Source organism: Acipenser ruthenus, chromosome 19, assembly GCF_902713425.1.
Source record: "Acipenser ruthenus chromosome 19, fAciRut3.2 maternal haplotype, whole genome shotgun sequence".
NCBI lineage: Eukaryota > Metazoa > Chordata > Actinopteri > Acipenseriformes > Acipenseridae > Acipenser > Acipenser ruthenus.
The window spans coordinates 30,080,086-30,097,434 of record NC_081207.1 but is presented as its reverse complement, the minus strand read 5'-3'; the positions used below and the strand labels follow the sequence as shown (position 1 = coordinate 30,097,434).

At 43.5% G+C, this 17,349-nt stretch overlaps 1 protein-coding gene across 2 annotated transcripts in view; it reads right to left on the bottom strand.

Moving 5' to 3' along the window:
• Positions 1-17,349, bottom strand: part of LOC117424712 (breast cancer anti-estrogen resistance protein 1-like) — a 70,485-nt gene that overhangs the window by 7,389 nt on the left and 45,747 nt on the right. For both annotated transcript variants that reach the window (XM_034041376.3, XM_034041377.3), the window contains exon 3: positions 3,194-3,334. In XM_034041376.3, coding sequence (XP_033897267.3) covers positions 3,194-3,334 — 141 coding nt within the window. The remainder of the gene's footprint in view (positions 1-3,193; positions 3,335-17,349) is intronic.

Genomic DNA, 17,349 nt, shown 5'->3' with positions numbered 1-17,349 from the left:
TGTGCGTTTTATTTTTTTCGTTATGCTTTTAAAACAGTCCTGCTGAATACAACACACTGAACTGGATGCACGTTTTATTTTTTTATAGTAGTAGAAGTATTTCATTCAACAAGCTGAAGAGCAGCACAGGCATCATCCATCTCTGTATCTAATCGGTCCGTCTCTGTCTATCTGCCCTGCTATGTATTTCTGTGCTTGTCAAACAGAATGGCTTTGCTTCTTTCCCCCACTGAAGAATTATTCTTGAGCTGCGTAAGCAAGCAAAGCATTCAGTCAACCCGCTGAAGGAGGGCATTGTGATGACAGAAGCATTCATCTAACGTACACTGAAGATATTCGTACCCGTTCACAGGATAAAATGCTCCTTGTCTTGAGCATTCCTTCTTGAGGACAGCAGTCCTGTCATATTAAGCAGGCGTGTTCACTATGGAACCTGCAGCGTTACTGAGTGCTGCTGGGAAGGGGGATTTGGAGCAGCACTTCAGTCCAATAGAAACAGATGGTTCAGTATTGTTCAATATTGCTCTAAACTACATTCAAATGCAATACTGGTGCATTTACCAAGCTGCATTTATCATTGTTCTCCTATATGCTTTACTAAGCTTCCACTATGCTTTACTACAGTTTCCTACACCCCAACGATGTTCTACTGTATAGTGCAGTAAACCTTCACGAAGAGGAGCTCAATATTGTATCAAGGCTGAGTTTTTTTCTCCAGAGCACAATTTGCACTGTTTTGTTCTGGGTGGAATAACACGAAAAAAGAATACATAACAAAACTAGCTGGCCTAAGAACGAGATCTGGGAGTTTCTTGAAGAGCCTGGAGAGCTCATTGCAAGGAAGCAGCATGCAGGCATGCATACTAATTCTATTTGTTACTTGCCCTTTTAAACCTTCCCTGTGTAAGGCAAGTGCAGCTGAATCAGGGTGGAAGCTCTGTGTCCTTTTAGTTGTTGTTGCAATTCTAATTGAACCCGAGCGTTAAGACATCATCTGTTCTGGAGGCCTTCAGGCGGCAAGGGGACACTTTGAATAACAAGCTAAATATTTACCCTAAAGCCCAGGCAAAATAACATGCTGCTTTGGAACGCTCCCAGTAGCTGGGTTTCTCAGCCAGTCTGGCTCCACGTGCTTGTTGTTTTGCTTCACAGTGTGACTCCACCAATCTGACTGGCCTGCTCCGTACGGCAGAGAACGTGAGGCCGTGTTCTTCTACGCTGCAGTGGCGGTTTCAGCGTGTGTTTGTGGTGGTCGTGGGCTCTGATATTTCTAAACGTGATTACTCCAGTTTATAACTTTATTCCAGTAATTTATGTTTATGTATTACTGTACTTAAAATGACTGTACCTTTTAGGATGCGACTCGTTAGGCTGTACAATGACAAATATAAAGTATTTATTTGTACAATTAGGGTTTAACCCGATTTCACACCAAAACTATTTTATCAGAAAAAGGAAAAAAGCAAAAAACTGAAAATCAGAACGCTCATAAAAAGGTTAAAAAACAAATCTACCACTCTTTTTAAATTGCTCAGGAGGGGGGGGGGGGGGGGGCAATACATTTTCCAAAATAATATTCTGAACCTGATATCTCAGAACACTGTTATCAAGGTATGCGGATCTCGTTTCTCTTTGTAGTAATGGTAGAGTGTTCTCTTTATCAGCGCACACACCAGAGGTTTTATTTAAATCAAACCACCTGATGTGTGCTCCACGCAGTCTCAAGGTTGAAATGAATTCATTCGCATTTCAACGCAAGGTGAGAAAGAAAGAAGTTATTGTGACTGAAGTCGTCCTTCTCTGTGCACTTCACAGAACGCCTGGAGGATTCCAGCACAGCCCTGCTTTAGAAGGACTTTAAAGAGGGACTTTTATTTTTGCTACTTAACTACTTGAGGCACAGCAGACAGCAGTCTGTGAATGAACAGCCTCTGTGTAGGACATTGTCGGGAAGATATCAGCTCTCTGTTCCATTAAGTTCCACTGAGAGGAAAGGCAAGGAACCTCATCATTTCCACTTGTGCGAAGACCATCACGTAACAAGTCATTGTATTTTATCCTGCTCTTAATTGTATTAATACTTGTACTGTGATTCTTGTATTTGTTTACGACTGTAAGTCGCCCTGGATAAGGGCGTCTGCTAAGAAAGAAATAAATAAAAAATAAATATCTACTACTTACACTCCATTTTCTTACCACTTATTAGCTTTATTTAGAACTGCACTCCACTTTTATTGGACTGTACTGAGAATCATATTTTATGTTAATCAGGGTAAGTGATAATGCACCAGGAAGCAGCAGCAACTTTATCTGGTGTGTTGTCTTTGAATTATTTTCATATTCTAAGTTGATGTAAAAAATGACATGATTCTCAACGCAGTAAAATGGTCGGCAGTATTAGAGTAATTAAGTTAACTAATCAAAGGTAAGGCAACTGGTTTTCATCCCTTGGTTGGTGCTTCTACTGTATAAGAAGGTTTATTGGTAATAGCCTAAATGAATTCACAGCAGTCTCTTTGCCATCAGTAGATCCCTTTCTTTTTTGTTATACAGTAATGCTCTGTCCAGCTCATTTATTTTACAGGAGTTACCAGTAAGTGTGGAGCTTGCTCTTCATAAAGGTCGAAAGGCCCTCCTCAAATTCAGAGGCCTGCCTCCTCGTGCAAGAAAGTACAAGTCTCAGTGGAGGGAGCGCAGTGAATCGATTTGCACAGGCACATCAGCCACCTGCAGGCTTTATTGCTTTCACTTTCATGGTGGGGCATGCTGTACTAAACCATTGTGTTACTACTCTGTGTTACTGCTGATATGAAGGAGCTTTACAGCAGTCAGTTCACCACCAGAAACGTATCTAAATTTAAAAAGCTACACAAGCTAAAACGCATGAGCACTTTCCTGTTTATACGCAGCCCTGCCGAGGTTTCATAGGAAAACATGGAGTCCCTCAGCTCTACTTTAACACACTTTGACATCAAATATTCATGGAGTGCAGTGCTTTCAACAAAATACATGGTTTTGGCCTGTGCGTGTGCCAGTGCGACACTGCTTGAGATTTACTGCCATATGAAATGGTAAAGTTGGACACTTTTAACGTGAAGTTTAAGTAGCGTTTTTAGGTCAGCACACAGTTCCTATTGACTCTCACATGCGGGGTACACACATCCTGGAGCAGGGGCTCAGACACAGGGCTTACCTCCTGGCTGTACTGGCTCACAGGAGCCCCCCTGTTTGGCGGGACATCGTAAATCTCCTGCCGAGGAATGTCATATTCGTCTTGCTCCGTCTTGCCGGAGTCGTACACGTAGACCTGCCCCACTCTTGTCGGGACCACCACCTGCAAAAGAGAGCGACACATTCCAGTCAGCAAAACCTACCAGACTTCCAGTGAGCCAAACAACACCTTCCCTGCTTCACAAGAATCAGGCAATTTGCATGCTGTTGTGATAGGAATATTAAACTGAAACAGGCAAACCAAGTGTGCTTTGTAACATTGTCTAAAAATTGTGCAAATAGCATTATGGAGTAAATGATTTATGTGTACCTCTAGAAGTGGTTTACCTTTAGAAAGACAATTTGGGGTTGAGTCCAAAAGGGGCATTGCAAGTTTATGATAACCTTCCTCCCAGTTATGATATTGTACAGCATTTTTGACCATGCATTCTCAAGGCATAAGAGGTTGCAAGAGAGCATATAAGACGTGTCAACAAAACAGGACTGAAACTGGCATTCACTGTCACTGACAGAGGCCAAAGATTAGATGATGGCAATGGAACCGATCTACCCTCTGAACCCCTAACAGGGTGATCCCTCCAGGGCAGGTCTAGTGCACTCTGCCAGGGCAGCGTGGGAATGCTTGTTCAGCTATTGTCAGCACTGCCTGCTCCCTGTGGAAACAGCAGGGTCGTTTCAGCTGACCTTACTGGGTAAATAACCATTATTATTACAAGTACAGTGTTGAATCAATCTGGTGCCATGTTCACACGTTCAACAAAGAGGACAAGGGGATCAAAACTGCTCTGGACTGTGCAAACATAAGCCTGTATTGCACAATTATACCCCTGGAGTCACCCTGCTGACTTGACAATCTGGAATGTAAGATTACGTTTAGGCTTAAGTAGAATCACTTATTCCTTCATTTCAGATGTTTGGGTTTTTTTTTCAGCTGATGCAGCAAGCCCTCATATGATTGCCTTTTCTGATTACAGGGTGTAAGTGCATTTCTCATCTGCAGGTGAAGGCACAGCTGCGAAAAGAGTGCTAGGATAGAAGTGGGATTGCAATGAAAGAAGAAAGACTGCTACATTTTGAGCATTGGTACTGCACCCAATCTCCATTCTTCTATGAATACACTACACATGTGCATACTAAATACAGCTCAGGGATCTTACACAATTTCCATCTTGTTAAAATTGTAATACATCGTCATTGTACAGAATTAAAACAAATCTCATTTAAATAAAAAAAGACAAAGGTGCGGGTTCATAGACCTTGGAATACTTAGTGTGTTTAGGTAAGGTAAGATTAGTGGTAATCGGGGTCTTTACAGTTCTTTTCAGCGGTTTGTCATATACTCCAGTGACACACAATCACAGTGACATGTGTGTTAAAGGAACACTGTTTACCGCAAACAAGCGCCTCTTACTAACCCGCCTGTCACTACCTAGTTTTCTTTGAAAGGCAGCCTAGCTGTCACAACAAACACAACCCCGGATAACAAATCACTTATTTACCAGCAAAGCAATTACTACCCAGCGTAGCAGGGCTGGGAAACAGGACGAAATACACTTCCATGGTGTAAGAAACTCATAAAAAGCTTACAGGAGTTTTGAAAAAGTACTCTTAATAGAACCCCCGCCCCACGAACAGCCGGTTACCATGGCAATAGGAGACGTAGTTTGATAGAACAGCCAGAGGAATGTCTCAACATTCCATTTTCCTGTGTCACAATAAAAACCAAAGCAGCAGATGTACCAGCTGTTGTAGGCTCAGAGTCATGTTGGTAAATGCTCCATTGCAGGGGGTTATTAAAACAATGAAAGGAGTATAGATACTGAGAAGGGACCAGAGCTGATGAACTCTCCTCAGACAGGCTCCCTGAAGTTGCTTGCCCCATTGAGACCTCCTGGGGGCAGAGGTTGGGGAAATTAGCATCATTCCAGAGATTGGATTTCTCCTTGAGGCAGAGATAAATAATGCATCAGTCAGGGATTGCAGTCTGTTCCTACTGCTTGGCATTTAGGGTTGGGTAGGGTATTGGTTATACAGTATTATTGAGCACTGCAGCTGACATAAACTAATCAGGTATAAAAAAAACGAGCCACTTTTTCAGAGTGTCTTCAAGAGGCTCTCAGGCAGGGCTTGAGCTCTGAAGATGAAGTGAGGAAGCGTGGCTTACCTTAGGGTATCCTCTGGAGGCCAGTGGAAATTACTGGCCTGCAAAAAACCAGAGAGACAGCTGTCAGGCCCAGAGCTGCCAGCTCCCCTCCTCCTCCTGGCAATTCTAACTTCATTACCACCGGCAGGCAGAGGAAGCAGCGCTGACGAGATTAAGAGCGGAGGCGTGTTTGTGAAACGGCTGATTTGTTAAAAGAAGCCTCCAACAATAACTTTATTAAAGTCACTTCCGTTAGAACACTTCCAGGTTAACCCTACCCCCCTCCTTTAGGTCGGCCCATGGGTCATCTCTATAACAATCATTCAGTGTTTAGGTGGTGTGTGCACAGGAAAGAAGCCCTTAATCTCTCAGCTGGTCACGCCAGTTTGTGTCGGTTCTGGGTAAATTGCAGTCATGACTTTTCTTTATAATGTTAATCATTTACACTTCTAAGCTTTGCCAAGGTCAGTGTATTGTGTGAGCCAATTGTTTTGCTATCAGTTTCTATTTGAAAACAAAGCAGTTAAGTTCACTGAATCGGCACGCACGCTGGGTACACTGGCAGGAAAGGGCCAGGAAAGGCCTTCTGCTTCCTTCTGCTTCCTTGCTGGCGTCCTTGCTGCCAAGGAGGGTTCAGTCCTATAGAAAACACTGCATGCATTCTGCTATCAAACATGAATCTGTCTCCTTAAGAAACGTCACTTTGTAGGAGATTTATTCAATGGAATAGAAGCACAAGTCAATTTGCTCCCCAAACCTAACAAAGATGCATTAGAAGTGCAGAAAATTCTAGCTTCCATTCTAGCAGCAAGACTAATGAATTGTAACCAAACTTGATTTCTTAAGGGCAGATCTTCTCACAGCCATATCAAACCCTTATATTCTGATGCTTTCATTTATTATTGCGGATTTGTTTTTGTTTTCGCTGGGTGTCTTTCAGCGAAGTGAATCTGAGCCGGCACTGTATGCAGCCGCTGAATAAGTAAGGGTCTGCTTATTGTACTCAACAAGGCGTTCGGCCCAGCCATCAATCTCAGACAGTTAGTCGCACACTACCTAGCAAGCCTCCGACACAAGTCATTTTGGTTGCTTACATTGTGTGCAATGCCGTTGCTTTGTGAATGGTAACATATTGCATTTAGCTTTAGTCTTGAGATATTAAACACTGTGCCTGGAAGAGAAAGGGACCTCTGTTTTCAATAAAGAGACTTTGAGTCTAGAAAAGCAGCCAGCGTTGTGCTATCTAATAAAGCAGAATTCACAAGCATTTCATATCTGTCTTTGTGATTCAAGACTATTGAGCACCAGTTTAGACAGCGACAAGTCTAGAAGAGAGTAACATGGGATGCACTTAATACCAGAGTGCTTAATAACCCACAGGTCGAATCAGCTGGCTTTAAAAACTCAAAACACTTGATTATGGTGCAGAAATCAATGCCCCTTTGTTAAATATTAGGTACAACGTGACCAGTAAATACAGCTGTAATCTGGTAATAAACTCATCCTGTTTGCACTCTTGGCCTTGTAGTAGTGGAGACAAGGTCACGGGACGTCCCGTACAGTACATGCCGTCCCACCACAGGCAGTGTTTTTGACCTGTGAGATCTTCATGCTTTTTGGTTTGTTTAATCACAGATTTATCAACACGAGATGCGCTGCAGTAGATATTGATCAAAGCCACGTGCATGTTCAGTCTTTATTAGATTCAAACAGAGCTTCAGTAAATACACCCAGAGTTTCCGGATCACGCTTTAGCACAGGAAATAAACAGCAGACATTATTACAGAGTGTGTGTTTGCTTTCTCGGTTTGTTTGTCCAATAACTGCACTGTCATCACCCAGCCCCTCCGCAGGCTCCACTGTAGAAACTGTATCTGATGGATGAGATGATGTCAAACCATGGGCCAGCCTGGTTTCAGTGGGTGGGCTACTGGTCCAAAACTGGTCCAAAAAAAGGTCAAACAGACTCTGCATTCCCCATTCCATAACTACTTTAAATATATTAAAGTCTTTAGTTTTTACGACACCCAGTTGAGACAGCACAGCACTAGATCTACCCTGTACAAACATCCTGAGAGATACACGGTCCAGATGGCACACAGCAGCGCCAGGTGCCTCTCCAGGCTACTGACACTCACCTGCAATCAAATGTCACTCTAAACCAAGACATACTACCTAAAGAACTATACACGGGGAGTGAAAAAGACAAGCAAGGATGAGAAAGCGAATGAAAATGATTTACTTTTGTTTGGTTGCCATTGCTGATGAACTTGCTAACGTGCACGTATCTGTGTTTAATACAGTTAAAGAGTTTCTACTTGTTATCTAAACACTTTGAAATTGCTGAATGATTGCTTTTTTATGATGACGATGCATCTGATTTTAAATATACGGTTGTAAATATACATGCTTTTGCTGAGTAATTCATTCTTCATATTTATCACAGAGAGAGAGACAAGTAGCACTACTGGGATGGACGGTACAGTCTATCAGTGTAGCAAGTTTAATTCACCAATCTAGACAGTCTGGTCTTCACATTGTCATTCTGAAGAACGGAGAAACATATATGTTTTAAAACCATTATTATATCTGCATTTGGTAACACATTTTGTAGACACACACACACACACTAAAAGTCTTCCCTTCCATTGAAATCCCTCAAGTAAACAGTAAACAGTATTGATACATTTGCCTTTCAATATCTTTCTTCTTACTCTTTAGCAATCCCTAATCAGCTGTAGGAATGTGTGAGGGAGGTAAAGATCCAGATGCAGTCTTTGTGCTTATCCATTGTTAATCCATTGATGTAATTGTTTTAAACTGTTTTCAATTACAGCCAGCAGGGGTTTAGTCCAACACTAGAAGGCCCAGCTGTTGTATTGAATATTAATGAAGGGGTGAAAATGATGTCACAAGAGGAAGGGGCGGGGTTCTTGAAGAGGTCACTACCCCTCCCACCCCCAAAAACAAGGGGGGGGGGGGGGGCATTATTTAACATTGCTTAACAGCTGCTGAAGGGGCCACACTTTGTATTTTAAACACCTCCTTTGCCCTGAGTGGATAGTTCCTATAGTGTGCAATTTAAAGACAATAGCAACGACCCTGTGGCACCCCCGTGCCTGACAGAGCAATAAAGAGCATTCCTTCTGCCACATACCAACAGACAAAATACTAGAATGTTGTGAGCTTTGCACCCCCTGGATAGCAAACTGTTCAATACCTAGGAACTGGACTGAAGCTAACAGAAGCCCCCTGATTTTGAGAACGGCTATTATGAGTCCATCTGTGTGTTTGTGCATTACCTGGGTATTAGGTATTACCTACTGAATACCTTTCAGTCTAGAGTGGTAGGGCTCTTCTGCTAGTTACATGGATGAGGATTTCTTATGTTCTTATCCTATAAGATTAGATCTCCTTTAGCAGGCACACATGTAGTGCTGGGAAGGAATGCGGTGGGCGGAACGACCTCACTGCTTACAACATTATGTTCTTAGGATCAGATGATGTGGAATAAGTACACACTGTGAATGGCGATCCGGTACTCTGTTTATCAAAATAAGACCTTTACCTGCGTTGATACGCACACTCTGAACTGATGACAGCTAGAAGTGTCCTGGAAACGTGCAGTTCTGTGACTCCCACTTCCCTGGGATAATTACCATGCACAAATACAGCCAGCAGCAGCCTCTAAGTGACGAAGGATTAAGGACATTTGCTATTTACAGATATTTCAGCAAATCCAGCTTTCTATATTGGCAGAGAATGGAAAATGTGGGTGAGCAAGTGCGTAAGTAAAGGGGGTGGGGGAGGGAAGGAAATCAAGACTTTCTTTAGTTCTGAGTCAGGTTCTTGACTGTTCAATCAGGCCTGGGATCTGGTTACAGTACCTGAAAGAATGCTCCTTTAATCAGCTGAGCTCCTCTCATTCTCCTTTCCACTGAAATACCAAGGCGTCTATCAATGAAGTCTAGAGATTTAGCGTTGTTATAATGTCACTGCTCCCATGTGCAAATTGCCCTTGGACACTTTACAATGATGTCTATGGAGAAAAGACCCAGATGGATTGAGTAAGAGATGAAATCCTTTAGTAAACTGGGTTTTAAAGTGTATGTTTCTCGAATAATAGAAACCCTACTGGTGGGTTCTAATTTGTGCTCATAGAATTGTGCTAAGGAATTCAAACAAGTACGGACTTCTGCAATTTTACATGAATGGAGATTCTTGAACCCAGGAAATGACAGGTGGCGATGCTAGTGTTAGCCTCAACTAGCCCCTTGGGCCACCATCTGTGACAGACTGGAAGTGGCTCATTTTCAATGGGCCAAGCTGTCCCCTTACTACAGGAAGGACAAAAGGCTCAGATGGGGTGTGGGGCATTGTTCTACATGGAGCGCTGTGGTTTTTGCTGCCCCCCGTTTCCATCAGCGCTGTAAAAACAAACCGCAGCATCAATCTCTCTCCATCCAGACTGAGCAGGGACAATGCACCGGCATTCACAACTGCACAACTGCTGCAAACAGCCCCCAGGTGATCTTCTGAAAAGGGGACCCTGGAGTGCTGTGTGGAGCTTCTGTCAAGCTGTGACATCATAAGGGGGCGGGGAGTGTGCCTTAGCAACAGGGCTCCAGTGGAAAAGCCAGCAGGGCTAACTGCCTTGTGTTGTTACCTTCCTTCTTCAAGGGTGGGGGGGGGGGTGCCTTTACAGTCATTGATTTTACTGAGTTGTTTTTGTTCAAAGCAGGCTCCTTTGCTCAAAAAGGTTTTTCCAACTGGACTTGTTGACAGTTTGTTTGGTTTTTTTGTGTATTGCAAGGACATTTAACTACTAATAATCCCATCTTTGAGAACAGTAACTCAAACACATTAAACAGAAGTGTCCCACACACTTTCCCGTTTCTTAAATAACACCGGTTCTTTATTCACTCCTACAGCACATCCTTCAGACTGACATTCGTTCAGCGCTGCTGTTGTCTGGACTGGCGACAGGGACGAGGCAGGCAGTGTGTGCCGCTAATCCACAGCTCTCCATGTGCGAGGGAGGCTCTGGACACATGACTGGCATGCCTGTCATTGCTGGAGAGGGTGTGACCCCTGCCTGCATCTCCACACACACCCGGGCAGGCTGCTGGGGTTTGTTAACAGTGATAAGTCACTGTATTCTAAAAGTCTTCAATACGATCATGTTAATGGCAGAGAACAGGCCATAAAAGGGTTGAATAAAAGCCTGTCGCTCTCAAAATCACCCCCCCTCTCCCCCCCACACCTCCCATCTCTCTGTCCACTCCGTCAGAAAGACTTATAAATAGAGTATGATGTCATGCCGTCTCCCTGGAGACGCAGCATCTCCAGAACCCTGCTGTTCCGAGTGCAGATCAGCCAATCACGGGGCCAAATGATCAAAATTCAGTTCCATCAGGCCAGCAGCTTTCTGGAGCAGCGCAGTGCTGGCCTGACATGGTTTTGGTTTCTATTTCTGCATGTGGACTCCGACCTCATACGAAGATTGAAATAACCAGCCGTTACAGGCGTCCAATTAGGTTACACACTGTGTATAAAAATAACATTTTAGGCAACTGCAGTACAATGCTGTGTGATATCATTTCAGCCACTACAACCTCTGAATGTATGATTAGTGTCGTTTGTCAAAAAGTATTTGGCCAACAATTTGTCAATGTCTCTCTGTGTTAGTATAGTAAACACATAGCTCATTTAGCATGCTATGAAGCTTACATTTACTAGCAGTGAAGTTATATCCTATGAAAGCAGTTAGATGGACCAAGTCCAGTTTATTGGGTCATCCCAGCTCAAGTGGACCAATGGGGGGGGGTGAGGGGCGGGGGGGGGCTTGACTCCTTACGTCAATGACTTACGTTGTTAGATTTTCTTTAGTTGGAAAGCCCTTGGAGTAAAAAATAGGTAAGATGTCTTCCAAATCTTTGCAGATATGTTCTCACCCTGCAGCGCTTGAGTGTGCACATGGCATCTACCCTGGAACCACAGTCATGTATTTTAATGTATCAACAGCAACCATAAATAGAGGTAACACGTCCCCAGCATGCAGCCTACTCGAGCTGGAATGATCCTGTAGCAAGTCAATGATCCTGTAGCTTGCGGGTTAAAGACAGGATCAGAACCCTCCGTGGGACGGCTCTTCAAGAAGAACATTCACCCTCAGCCTACAATTACGTACTCCTTTGATGAAGGAATTTTAAGTGCAAATGACACAGAGGCTAGTCAAAAGAAATACATGAACCATGAGCTGCAGTGTTAAAGTCTCCCTCAATAATAATAATAATAATAATAATAATGCACAAGTTCTGATTCCTGCATTGCTGCCTGGGAGTCTAATAACAAGGTATGGAATCCAAATGAAACGTTCCACCTGTCGTTGTGCTTTCAATTAGCTCCCACTTCACGGTGTTGAAATTTGCAGGGCAAACCACTCAAGTTGTTAGAGATAACAGGCTTAGCAGGGTCTAATCTACCCCCTATTTTATCTTTTGACCCCTTAAGTGCTGCTTATTTCTGTTTTTCAGAAATACGTGGTCGGTCAGTATTTTTTTTACACTTAGTCCAGACAAGCAGTGTTAAACTGTACTATCACACAATAGCGCTGGAGCCTTAATGCATGAAAGCCCTTTGCTATATCGTGTCACCCCACTGCTTGACTCAGAAACTCATGCTCCTGATATTCTGAGACATTAAGACTATGGTGGCTTTATTAATCTCTTGGAATAGCTTCAGTGTGCTGGCTGGGATGTAGATAAACACTTGGAAAATACGCCCCAATGTCAGAAATTCTAAACTAAACCCTTCGGTTTTTAAGAAAATATTCTTTCATTTTCTGTACATTGTCCACTAAATTGTTTATTAGTGCTTAACCAGTAAACGTAACCTGAAGATGATGTGTTTGCTGGCATAGGCTCGCTAACTTCTTTTCAATTGCTGGCGTTGATATAAACAGAAAACACATCATATGGTGTTTCAATGCCAGGGGTCAAACAAATCAGTCAGCTCAAACTCTCCTCACTCCCAGTCCACAGCTCTCCCCACTGAGCTTAACGGCCTGTTACTAAAGATAAGCTTCTCCTAATCTCAAAGAAAACTTTTTTTTTTCCATCCCTTGCCGACCTACACTCTCAGAGACTATTACAACATACCTGCTGATTACACATTAACTTTCCAGGCAGCTATCTGTACGCCATCACTGAATTTCAAGCAGAGCCCCGCTGGAGTATAAATGCAGAGAATGCTATTTGGAAATGAAGTGCTGTTAATTGCTAATCAGCATGTTCAGTGTGCAGTGTCCTTCAGTGTAAAGAAGGTTGTTTTGTTGTTGTCATTGTAACGATACATCGTGTAAAGAGAAAGCGTCACGATTCATCGATACACAATGACTCGTTACAACCATACCCATTATGTGTATGTTAATTTCTATAGCAATTACACTGGAGACGTGATACTGTACACACAGGATCTCTAAAATGGAGGGGCACCATTGTAGCCTGGAGGCTACAGACTAGACTGTCTCCTGTTTAAGAGCTGCCTCCCTCCATTTGGGATCCAAAGATAGGCGGCAGTTGTTGCAGCTGCCCCCAACCCCCCCCCAACAGGTTGCATCTGGTCATACCAATTGTCAGTTTCCTCGTGATACTCCAGTCTCTCTCAAATGCATTTTAAGAAGAAACCACTTGAACAGCAAGCGCTCAATTCCTTTATTTCTCAGTTTTGTCCATCACTGATGAATTTTCATCTCTCAAAAAAAACCTCAAAAAGCGAATTATTTTTTAAATTCATGAACGCCGACGCTTTCCTAAAAGCCCCAGATTAAATTGTTCAGTATTATCCGTTTGTAAGTTTCAGCTGAACAAACACAAAGTGTTTGCTGACCCTGCCTGCCCCGGGACTCACCGGAGAACCAGTAGTGCAGAGAGGTGCAGGACAGGCAGTGCTCTGCACAGTACTAGGAAAACAGAGATAACTGCCCAGAATATGCAAAACACACTTCATTACCTTCAAAGCCTTAAAGGCTAACATTAGATCTATCGCTCACAGATATATGGATAGCTGGGTAATATTAAGATCATATTTGGTTAGAGACTTAGTTATTTGACTTTGTTTTTTTTCCCATGCTTCATCCTATGTCTCCCTACTGTGCTTTACTCTTCTTTGCCTCTGCTTTGCTACTCTTGCTATGTTTTGACCATGATGCACCAGTAGCGCATGTTGAAGAGTGACGGCCGGAGACAGGAGATGACAGAATGAACACCCCCAGCTCTGTTTGTTTGGGAGAGGAATGGACAGAGTCACCTTCTCTTGTACTGCTGGCCAACCCAAGCTCATACTGGGAAAGAGACGGGGGGCGTATCAGTTGACTTGAGTATCTGACTCATTCGCCAGCTGCAAATCTTTCAACACTGTTTGAAACAATTGGCTACTGGGTTGCCGAGGACCAGTGTGGTGTAAGTTATCTGACCTTATCTTTAAACTGCATGTGTGTGTCTGGGAGGGCGAGGGGGGCGGGGATCTGGGGTTTTTTAACACCTTGGCTAGTCTGTTAGATAAGCTGTAAAGGCTTCATTACTCGGGCAGCCATGTGTTAACACTTCCTCCATGATCTCTTGATTGCCATCATAGACAATGGAATGACTCACTGGAGCATTTCTGTTATGAGAGGTCGAAGGGGAATGTTCCTGTGTTTTCCTGCTGCTTCGGAATGAATACCTGGAAAATCCCATCCTTTGTAAAGGGTTAGCAAGGTAAATCTGCAGGTTAATGTGGGATTTATTTTTTTCCTATGCTTTACGGCACTCAGCTATGCATTTCCCTGGGAACTTTGCATAAACTACAGTACTAGAGAGAGAACAGCATCACAGAGTCCCAGCAAACTGATCCTCAACACATTACACATCCACTTGTAGTCTACTTTTGCAGTTTAAATTGTGACCAGTTCAGTCTATTATATTTATATTCAAATGTTCTAAAGCATTACTCAGCTTGGCAATTGTCCAGAGCTGTTTCAACTGTAGTTGCTGGTTGGTAGCTAGATGTAGCCCAGACGACTTGCAGGTGATGTCATAGCTACCTTTGAAAGAACAGAATCCCTGTGGCTACTATAGAAGCAGACCAGCAGCACTGAAAAGGGCAGTTAAGTTAGCTCTGAATCACTGCAGGGGTTCAAAAGGTAATGCTTCAAAATACTACAATATTAAATAAATAAATATTAAAGCAAACACTATACAAATGAACAGATTTATGAGTGCAAACTCACCCAATGTGATAAGGACTTTTAGGAATCCATACCCCTTTTTTGGAAAGTTGCCCCGTTTTTTAAATCGATAGTCCCTTTTTTGGCTAATGATAAGTCAGTCTGGGTGCGTCTGGCTCTCTGTGCAGCTTTGCCTGAGCGAGTCTGCCTGCATCAACTGGCTAGCCTTCAAGGTCAACACACACTCAGGAACGCCGGGAGCCAAAAAACACAAGCGGAGCAGCTGAGCAGCGCAGCCAGAACCGGCTCACCGTCTGCTCTGTCTGCAGATCTGGTCACCGCCAACGTCGGAGCCATTGTATACATATTAGAGTAAGAACCCTCGCATAGGCCACAGCCCGGCCACCCCCCTCCCGATCCTGATCACAATGCAATTCACAGACAATTGCATAACAGACCCTATTTCTATTTTTCAAACTGCCTCGTACTCTTCAGTCTGTTTGTTAAAACAGTCCAAAAAAACTACACAGCTCAGGACTTGGAGAATCTGAAGATACCATGCTAGTTTGAGGTGATATGCAAAAGAAAGTAACGGCAGTGATCGCCAGCATGCAGTACGATAGGACGACTGAATATTAAAACACTGTAATCTGGTAGATGTGTAATCAGTGGTCAGGTATGGGGTGTAAAAACTCCAGTTATGTGCACCATTATTCCCAAGACACAAGATAACCCCCCTCCACTGTCAAGGAGATGGTACGCTCTACTGGAGATATCACTGAATCTACATAAGAGATCTAAGCTGTGTAATCAAATACCTGAATGACCAGACAGGCCGTGTCCTTCCTGCTGCTGCTGTCCTGTGTGGTGAAAGACTGGCCAGGCCTGGACCGAGGGCTGATGAACCAGCAAGCCTGAGAGGGGGGACACAGCTCCTGTCGCCTACACCTCTTGTGTTGGGTAACACGCGCCAGTGCCCTGGTTAATCATGACAAGCTGTAACTAGGTTGAGGCCTGTCTTGTTGACTTTTACTGTATTGAACATCTGGGATCAACTGAAGGGCAGAGGCAAGTGTTAAAGGACCTATCTAATCGGCACGATCCCCTGGGCTTTCCAGAAAACTGCCATTGCATCCAAACAGAACAGATCCACTGTGTTACCTTTTAATTACACTAGAATTTCACGAATAACCACCCTCTATACTGCAGTACTTACTTGTGTACATTCTAAATGTATATACTTGAAGTTCGTAAGAACATTTGGCTAGATTTCTGAAAGGTTTATTATCATTTTATTTTTCAGAAACATAACAACAACAGGCTCAGACACTTAAATTAGGGGCTTGTGGGTAGTCATAAGTTTTTTTTTTCCTCATAAGCTTTAGAATTGTAATTGGTGTTTTGGTTTTTCCTTTAGGATTTGGAGTAACAAGCTTTGAACATAAAAACACTGCTGCCGAATATTTCTATATGGAGTTACTGCAGCGAAAGCCGGAGCAGAAACTGATTTCTGGAGGATTTCTAGAGGACAGGAAACAGCACTGCAAGTGAGCGACTTAAAAAACGGCTTAAAAAAAGAGAGCCAGGCCTGTCTGCCCGTGTGGTTATAGAGCTTTTAACCTCATCTCTCCGACAGGTGAACAGAGAGCCAGGCCTGTCTGCCCGTGTGGTTATAGAGCTTTTAACCTCATCTCTCCGACAGGTGAACAGTGGAAACGTGGAATTTCTTTTACGATGTAAATGTGTTTAATAACTGTCGATGCTTCATCTCGGGGACAGAACCAGTAACAGCAGTTCATCACACACATTTACTGGGCTGCTGCTGTGCTGCAGGACCTGGTCCCACAATACCTGTGTCCTGATGCGACTCTCCAGGAAGCAGCTGTAACCAATACTCTGCATCTCCCAGGATCCAATGCATACTTATTTTAAAGCAAAACTACAACGATAAAACAAACCATGCAGGTGCAGTGACAGCCAATAGGGAGTTATTATGAAGACACAGGGCTCTGTACACTGATGTTTTCCTGGGCTGCCTGCTCAGTGACACAGCTCTGCCCTGAGCCACTGCAGTGGGGTGAGACTCTTTGCTCTGCTCCTGTGACTAAGAGCAACATCCCGCAGAGCAAGAGGAGTCCTGTCCCAGTACCATGTGTTGCTATTGACACCTGGGGCTCTGTTAATTACAGGAACAGTACCAGTCAGGACTGCACAGCGGCTAACCATACCCTGGCATAATATATGAGTGCCATAATGAGGACAGTGTGTAAGAGTCAAACCTAGATACAAACATTACACAAACACACATGCAAACAAACACACACACACAGTTAACAGTATAATACTATTTAGAGATCTTTATATTAGGAATATAAGATTCTGAACCATGTTCTGTACAGATTCATGAGGGCATGCATATCAGATGCAATGATTGTAATGGGACAAGGGTGGGGAGGCACTCAAACAGGGGGATGGTTCCCAAGTATTTTGCAATTTTTGAGAAAATCAGATCTGGGGTATGGGATGATATCGGGGAGAGTTACATACAAAATCAAAGCAGGCTTATCTGCTGACCTAAAAAATAGCGATCGATCAATTGCATGCTTGTGTGTCTAGTGACCCCGTCTGTAAGTGCTGTGGTGGGGCTGTGCAAAGACTGGGAACAGCTGGTAATCGTCTCCTGCAGCGCTGTCGTTATTCCGCTTCGTTTAATGGTGAGTCTGAAACATATGGACCAGTGCATGACTGGGTCACTCTGTGGGGCTTT